At 41.4% G+C, this 8,398-nt stretch overlaps 1 protein-coding gene and 2 non-coding genes across 3 annotated transcripts in view; 2 read left to right on the top strand and 1 right to left on the bottom strand.

Annotated features, from left to right (window-relative positions):
- Window positions 1-145: 145 nt before the first annotated feature.
- On the top strand, window positions 146-218 carry TRNAA-AGC (transfer RNA alanine (anticodon AGC)). The gene has a single exon. It is a non-coding gene; the product is annotated as a tRNA-Ala (tRNA).
- Window positions 219-1,235: 1,017 nt separating this feature from the next.
- On the bottom strand, window positions 1,236-1,308 carry TRNAA-AGC (transfer RNA alanine (anticodon AGC)). Its single transcript has one exon. It is a non-coding gene; the product is annotated as a tRNA-Ala (tRNA).
- A 3,984-nt stretch (window positions 1,309-5,292) lies between these two features.
- UBE2V2 (ubiquitin conjugating enzyme E2 V2) overlaps window positions 5,293-8,398 on the top strand; it is a 39,895-nt gene continuing 36,789 nt past the window's right edge. The window contains exon 1 of the mRNA XM_061448518.1: window positions 5,293-5,441. Coding sequence (XP_061304502.1) covers window positions 5,435-5,441 — 7 coding nt within the window. The 5' untranslated portion in view covers window positions 5,293-5,434. The remainder of the gene's footprint in view (window positions 5,442-8,398) is intronic.

The following is an 8,398-nucleotide window of genomic DNA, read 5'->3' as shown; positions in this document are numbered from 1 at the left end:
AGGCTTTTCAAATAAACAGAATGATGATTGTTTTTAAACAGACATGGCTCAACTCAAAACAGACTGACTCAACAAACTAATTATAGCTGAAGCAGCCAAGCTATGATTCAGCACAAGTAACTCCACCCGTACAACCTGCTACCAGGGGGAATTAGCTCAAATGGTAGAGCGCTCGCTTAGCATGCGAGAGGTAGCGGGATCGATGCCCGCATTCTCCAGTGTTTTGAGACACTGAATATATCTCTACCGTAAAGATTTTCTTCCATAAATTGGTCAAGCTTGTGAAAGAAAATAAATAGTAATATATACGATTTCATATAGCAAACATACAATTAGTATACAAACATACAATTTCACATAGCAAATAAAACAGAAGGCTCAATTAGCAGACTACACTTGTGAACTGATCATTTCTTCACAAAAGCATTTAATACTAATGTTCATATTCTGTAGTACAGTAAATAAAATTCACTTGTCCTTTATGAAGTCTTTTAATATGAGCATTTTTTTATGATATGAAAAGTTAGTCTTTAATTGTTTAAAATGTAAAAGTATATAGTTGTCTATATAATAATCAGCTCACCACAGAATTACTGCCTCTCCAGCTACCTTGATCCTGCTACCTGTTGTAGTTAGGATGGGCTTGACACACTTATTCCTAACCTGAGTTTTCAATGATTTACAATCTCTCCAATTTCACTCAATTTCTTCCTCAACCCATTATAAGAAAATAATTGGCACTTTAAAAATTAATGCTCATCTTTGATCAACATTTACAAATGAAATCATTCATGGCGTGCATATGCTTCTTAAAATTGCATATTTTTAATCCTTAAAAAACTGCTACAGATGCATCTAAATTTAAAGGAGCCCCACAATGCACAGTAGAATAAACAGGGAACTAAAATTGTATCACCAACAAAAACTAGAAGAAACTGTGTGGCTGTCAGTGGTTTTGTTTCACTCTTTAAAACCTATTACTTTTTTGCACAGGTACCTACACTCATTTAACAAAAAAACAAAACACACCCCCCACCCCCAAAAAACCAAACCAAACCAAACCAAGTTTACAAGGTTCTTTTTGTTTGCGGTTTGCAGCTTTTTTTTTTAATCTCAAAACCAGCAGAAAAAAATACAACTGGCAATTGAAAAAAATAAGTATTGTTCGCAGTAGCTATAAAAAGTGACACTTCACGCTTTTAAGCAGCACATACGTTCTCAGCGTCTCAAAACACTGGAGAATGCGGGCATCGATCCCGCTACCTCTCGCATGCTAAGCGAGCGCTCTACCATTTGAGCTAATTCCCCACATAACATCAGGACTGTTTTTTCTGTCACTTCCTACTTCCATCTTTCCCAGTAACCGACTAACTTCCCAAAAGCTATACTGAAACTTGATCTGCTGTCTCAAATACAAACAAAACTTTCTCCCCCAAACTCACAGTAGCCGGGCAGTCAGCGTCCACTGCTCCAGTTCTAATCCCCTACCGAAGTTACTGGTAAGCAGTAACAGAACACAACTTCTCACTGAAATGAAGAAACAATTAGGTCTTCCTTAAAGCACACTACTTTTGACAGCCTCAGTGGGAATTTGGCCTAACATGAAATCTGGATTCCTTGATGTAACAGGATGCATTTTATTCAGTTGAGCTACATCTGGGTAACAGAAGGTCTGTGCTTCCTAGCAATTGCAGATTTATATTCACACCAAACAATTATGACTGTCAAGAGAAACCTGGATATATTTAAAGATAGTATTTTTTTAATAGATTTTTCCTTTTTGTAATCCCTAGGCAGAAAAGAATCAGCTCAATGACTTTACTCATTTCCACATTTTACAATGTGATAGATGTGACTGAATAGGTAGAGTTCTTCTAGTTGTTCTTGTGGCAATGGAATCTGGGACCAAGTTATAAAAAGGGTAAAAAAACGCAGCAGGGAGGCAAACAGAATACTGGGAAATAAAGTAACAGTTCACATTATCTATTTAAATCTCAGGTATTTTTAAGGTATGGCTGTATCACCAGACAGACATGCACTCTCACACATACATATAAAAATCAAGAATGCATGATTAAAATGTTAAAAAAAAATCATGGCTATAATAAAACAGCAGTGAAAATTCTGTTCAGTGGCTTGGTTTCAGCACTGGAAGATCGGAATCAGAAAATACAAAGGAAGTAAGGTCTCCAATGTTTCCTGTTAATATACTAGAGTCTTCACCCTTTGAAAATGGCATTTAGAGGGTCACACACACACACACAAAAAGCAGAAACTGCTGATGATTTCACTCTATCATAAAACAGAAATCAAGCAAAAGAGATCTACTTTGCTAGAACTGAAACATGCAGATTTATTGACATAATGTGACTGACCTCATGACAACCACATTAACACATACTTCATGTGTAAGTTTCAGCTTACTTCCTCAACCTCTATCTATTGTCATTGAACTTGGGAGGATTGAAGCCTACCTAGCATATTTAGGATTAGCACAAACAGCTGCTGATTCAGACTGCTGGAAACAACTGTAATTTGTGTACACTATTAATCAAAACAATTGTTGATTAGTCAGAAAATAACACTGAAATTCATAAAAAGAAGAAATAACAGGCCGTAATGGAAAGACACACAACTGACTTTATTAAAACCCTAAGATAAGGAACTTTGGGGAATCACGTTTCTTTTTCCTGTAAAAAGAGGAAGGTGGATTTGAGTGAGCCCTTCAGAAGTCTCCTAATAGTATGGGACATTCTTTTGTTTTGACTCTAAGAAAAAAAAAAAGGCAAGAGACAATTGTGAACTTTTATTTAATATTGTAAAAGCAGTACATCTCTGCTTTTCTGGGGAAAAAGGAAAAAAAAAAGAAAATGAAATTTCATAATTAACTCTAGAAACAACTCTCTTACAGTTTATTTCTTGATTTGCCTAAGGTCCTTTAAGACACATGACTTGTACTAACATATAAAGATCTTTCAATTTGCTCTTCTGTAAGGACTCAGTAATTTCAGAAAGTACAATAACCGAAGTCCAGTCTTTGCAGGACATTCAGGTTAATACCCAAATAATACGTATTTGAGGGTTTTTTATAACTGGCATTCTGTGTGTGTCCATGAAATAAACGAAAGTATCAAATTTTAGAGAATTTTGCTAAGCCAAGTACTTAAAGAATATATCCTAAGTCATACTCTGCATATACAGCTCTTGCCATGCCATATATAACTCAAGAATCATGCCTGTGTTCAAGTTCTCAGTAGTCAACAATTCAGTATTTAGCTGTAATCAAAAGTTACATATTTAAAGATAGTGGAGGTTTATGAAACAGTATCAAATCCCTCAAAGTCAACCTCTGTGTAATCATTCTTTAAAAATATTTTACCACCCTAACTTTAACACACAAAAAACACTATTCATATGGCATTTCCTCCAGACTCCCTCACCTCTTCAACCTTGCGAATCAAGCTCCTTGCCACTATGCTCTTCCAACTTAGATCTTTTCTTGTCTGGGCAACCTACATTATCCTTTAGTAATACAAGTCCTTTTCTTGTTTTTCCTTTGTCCACCATGGTATCTATAATTTCTGAACACCAAGTGCATGGAATTCCTAAAGTCTGACAACAAATTTTAGGAACCTCACAGCACAATGAGGCTCAAAGTATGCAGTACTTCAAAAGTCACCACAGAAAACCTCCAAACAGCTTAACTAAGCGAAGCCCAAGTAGGCCTGCAGTTGCAAATTCACTTTAAAAACACAACAGCAGCAGCAGTTTAAGACAAATCCAGCACTTCTTTTATCCAAAGGTACTCTGGGAATATTATTATTGTAGGAATAGTAAACCAATTATCATAACAAAAATAATAGAAAACAGAATCTTCTAGAAAAGGCAGGAGGACTAAAGAGGTAAAGGAGAGGCAAAACACTAAGTATCACTGACCAGAGAAAAAAGACAGAATTCCCAAGCTAGCACTCCCATTAGTTATATGTCACTAATGCTAACCTCACTTTCTGAAACTGTGAAATGCTGCTGCAGCATCCAAGATGACAATTCCCTGATTAAATGATGAGGACCACTGGTCTAACCCCAAATCCCAGTACCAGAAGCCTTGTACACACTCTCCCACTAAGCTCCAGTATCCTGTTACCTGCTCCTTTACTCCCACTGAAACAGCTGGATTTAGGAAATGGTTCTTCTTCTCTTATTAAAACCTAATCAATGTGGAAAGAAACATCCGAAATTAATTTGTAGACAGTAATTAAGTTCTTATGGCTGGAATTATTCTGCAGATACCGCAGATATTTAAGCAACTGCCTGACTGTAAAACCCCACTAGTCACTATGGCAAAGTAAGCAAGTTTGTTGCTCCTTCTGCCCTGGGATGTTTTCACAAGACCAGTTGGATTTTTGCACCCAGAGCTCTGAATACCCAGAAGTTCCTTTGCTTAGTCATATAGTAACTAGAAACACAGCACTTAAGTTATGATAAAAACATTCCAGAGCAGCAGAATGACTAAATCCTATTTTCATAAGTGACTCAGAATTATGCCAGTTATGGCACTACCATTTTGGTACACTAGCTACTAGCTAAATGAGTCGATTACTAAAAATTCCACTTTAATATTTTACCTTGTTTTAGTTATAATGCCTTCTGCTCTCTGTATGACTGAAAAAAATAGGTGACCTAAATTCACTCACTAAAACCATGATTTTCCTCCAAACAGGAATAAGCAATTCTAACCTTCGCATTAACTGTTTCACAATAATTAAAAACAAAACAAAAAAAAAACACAACACACAAAACCCAAACAAACAAAAAAAACAAACCTCAACAACTGTAACTCTTGTAGATTTTCATTTGTGTTTGGGTGCTTTTTAATTTTCCATTCCATTGCTCTGTGACAGCCATAAAGCAGAGGCGGAGCCCGAGTCACAGCAGCCCCGTACAGCCATGGGAAGTCCCTCAAAAGAATCCACAATTCCCCCTCATTGCTGAGGCGGAGCACCACCCACGGCACCTCCTCCTTCAAGCAAGCACCCTCACAACTGCAAAACTAAATTTCATGAGACCCACTCAGACAGCCATCACGACCAGAAAAACCCTTAATAAGAGACTGACAAACCAACCTCCTCCTCCAGCTTTGTCTTTCGAAGTCCTCAGCGCGCACCCCCCAGCCTGACAACACCATCCCCGCCGCTCCCATGCCTCTTCCCGCCTTCCGCCTCAGGGCCGCTCCGCCCACCCGGTGCGAGAACCTTCTGCTACAAAGTGTGCTTACACACGCCCTGTCCTCCGCTTTCCTAATGGGCAAGGGTACTGGAGCAGCTCCCTGCTCCAACTTTCCTTCTTTAAATGTAGATGGCGCGGTGATCAGGCCGTCCTGGAGGCTTGTCGTGTTGTAGCTGGGTCTTCTCCTAATCCTTAAACTCTGTTAGGGATGGCAGGTAAGCCTTCAAAAGAAAAACCTTGCCCATGTGTTGAGCTACTTGGTGGCCAGCTCTGGGGTCCTTCCTGAGCTGCTCCGTGCTAAAGTTACCTTCTGTATCATCGCAGAGGGAGAAAGTAACGTTGGAAAGAGCAGATTTTGTCTTCGATGGCCCAGATATGATGGCCGTAACTTGCACAAATAATAGCCGAGTGTGTGTGCTTTTAAGTAAACTTATGTTTTTTTCCAAAATGCAAATCCATAATTGAGTTCTGTAATTAGGCTTATGCTCATGCATTTTCTAGGCGTTGCTTTGAGGGTGGAGGTTGGAAAAAACTAATTAAAACGTCTGTTGATCTGTGCTTAAAGTTTCTCAAGTTTCTAGTACTTGAGAGCGTGGCTTTTAAATAACTTGACTATATAATATATATTTTCTCTGTTACTTCTTAATACAAAAAAGGCTGTAAAACTTCATGTGTGTGTGCAGCTGTAAAAGCTTCTCATCTTACAAAAAAAATCCTGGCTTCTGAACCTTTGGATCAGGTTAACTGCTGGCAAGAAAAGGCTGTCTTATTAGAAGGTGGGAAAACTCACCTGTGATTTATCCTGCTAGCAGGCTTGGTAAAGTCATAATACAGGTTAGGCTCCTCCAACTTGCACCCTTCCTTCTCAGTTCCTTGGAGTCTCTGCAGTTTCGGCAGTAACACATCTCCTATGCATTTGTAACCTTGTTATCTTTGTGTATTATAGATATTTTTCCTGGAAAAAAAAAAAGTAAAAGAAGGAAAAGCAGGTGTTCAGAAATCCATTTCAGTAAGAGCTGAGCTAATTTGTGAGCTCTTGTGAGACTTCACCTGGAGTATTGTGTGCAGTTCTGGTGTCCTCAACATAAAAAGGACATGGAACTGTTGGAACAAGCCCAGAGAAGGGCCACAAGGATGATCAGGGGAATGGAGCACCTCCCTTATGAATACAGGCTGAGGAAGTTGAGGCTGTTCAGCCTGGAGAAGAGAAGGCTGCGTGGAGACCTCATAGCAGCCTTCCAGTATCTGAAGGGGGCTGTCGTGGTTTAAACCCAGTCAGGTAACTTGTTCACTCACTCCCAGTGAGGGGTGCCAAGCTGACAACAATCAAGGTCCGTGTTCGTCTCCCCCCCCCTCCCTGCACCGGGGCTCTCCCCTTCCCCGCTCCCGGAGGAACGGGGAGGAGGATCGAGAGAGTGCAACTCCTACGGGTTGAGACAAGAACAGTCCAGCAACAAATCACCACCGCTACTATCAGCTAAAACAATGATAAGGGAAAATAACAAGGGAAGAGAATACGATACCACCGGCCAAGAAAACGAGTTCCACCCGGAAGCTCCTGTCCTTCCGGGTAACTCCCAGTTACCCCCCACCCCGGGCATGACGTGCTGTGGTATGGAATACCTCCCCGGCTAGCCCGGGTCAGGCGCCCCGTCTCTGCTTCCTCACAGCTTCCCCTCCTCCCTGGCAGAGCATGAGCCTCACAGAGTCCTTGGTCAGGGTAAACATCACTTAGCAACAACCGAAAACATCGGCTTCACCAACGCTGTTCTCAAAACTAGAAGTCAAAACACAGCACTGCACCAGCTAACACAAAGGAAAAAACATGACTGCTACTGCTGAACCCAGGACATTATCCACCCCTTATTCCATACCATTCACGTCGTGCTCAGATCCCACATTTTCAATACACCATCGCTCTCCCACATATATACATCCATATACATACAGACCAAGAGGAAAAAAAATCATTTTCTTAGTGCATGGACCAATCCCTATAATGCTGCCGAGTCCATTCGGTCCATGATGTTCCAAGTTCATTCTCTGTTGGGATGATGGCTGGAGGGAAGTCAGGGCCAGTCGCTGGTGACCTGGAGACATCTAGTTGATGGGCTATAAAAGCATTACACAGCAGGCAACAGCATACAATTGAGTTCACTGGCTGTTTTCCCCTAAAATCAAATCCCCTTGAGGTATACATCGGACTTCCCCATCTTCCCGCATTACCCACCAAGTATATCCAGGTCCCTGAGCAAAAGCAATCCCACGAGTGGGTTTGCCTTTACCTGAAGCAGGAATAACCCAGACTGTCTTCCCCAGCAAATTCTTCATATGCACCACGGGAACTTTGTCCCCCTCTACAATATGTAAAAGTTCTGACTGGGCTGGGCCGGCCCTGTTGGCAGATCCTCTGGTGTTGACCAACCAGGTGGCCTTTGGTAAATGTGTATCCCAATGCTTGAAAGTTCCCCCACCCATCGCTCTCAGTGTAGTTTTTAACAGCCCATTGTACCGTTCGATTTTCCCAGAGGCTGGTGCATGGTAGGGGATGTGATATACCCACTCAATGCCATGCTCTTTGGCCCAAATATCTATAAGGTTATTCCGGAAATGAGTCCCATTGTCTGACTCAATTCTCTCTGGGGTGCCGTGTCGCCACAAAATCTGTTTCTCAAGGCCCAGGATGGTGTTCCGGGCAGTGGCATGGGGCACAGCGTATGTTTCCAGCCACCCGGTGGTTGCTTCCACCATGGTAAGCACATGGCGCTTGCCTTGGCGGGTTGGTGGCAGTGTGATATAGTCAATCTGCCAGGCCTCCCCATATTTATACTTCAACCATCGTCCTCCATACCAAAGAGGCTTTAACCGCTTGGCTTGTTTAATTGCAGCACATGTTTCACACTCATGAATAACCTGGGCAATAGTGTCCATTGTTAAGTCCACCCCTCGGTCACGGGCCCATCTATATGTTGCATCTCTGCCCTGATGGCCTGAAGTGTCATGGGCCCACCGGGCCAAAAATAATTCACCTTTATGTTGCCAATCTAAGTCCATCTGAGCCACTTCAATCTTAGCCGCTTTATCCACTTGTTGGTTGTTCTGGTGTTCCTCAGTGGCCCGACTCTTGGGTACATGGGCATCTACATGACGTACCTTCACCACCAGGTTCTGC

Source organism: Pezoporus flaviventris, unplaced genomic scaffold (genome assembly GCF_033815535.1).
Source record: "Pezoporus flaviventris isolate CSIRO_AGI_PZ_B2104156 unplaced genomic scaffold, CSIRO_AGI_Pfla_v1 ptg000007l, whole genome shotgun sequence".
Lineage (NCBI taxonomy): Eukaryota > Metazoa > Chordata > Aves > Psittaciformes > Psittacidae > Pezoporus > Pezoporus flaviventris.
This window is presented reverse-complemented; position numbering and strand designations above follow the sequence as displayed.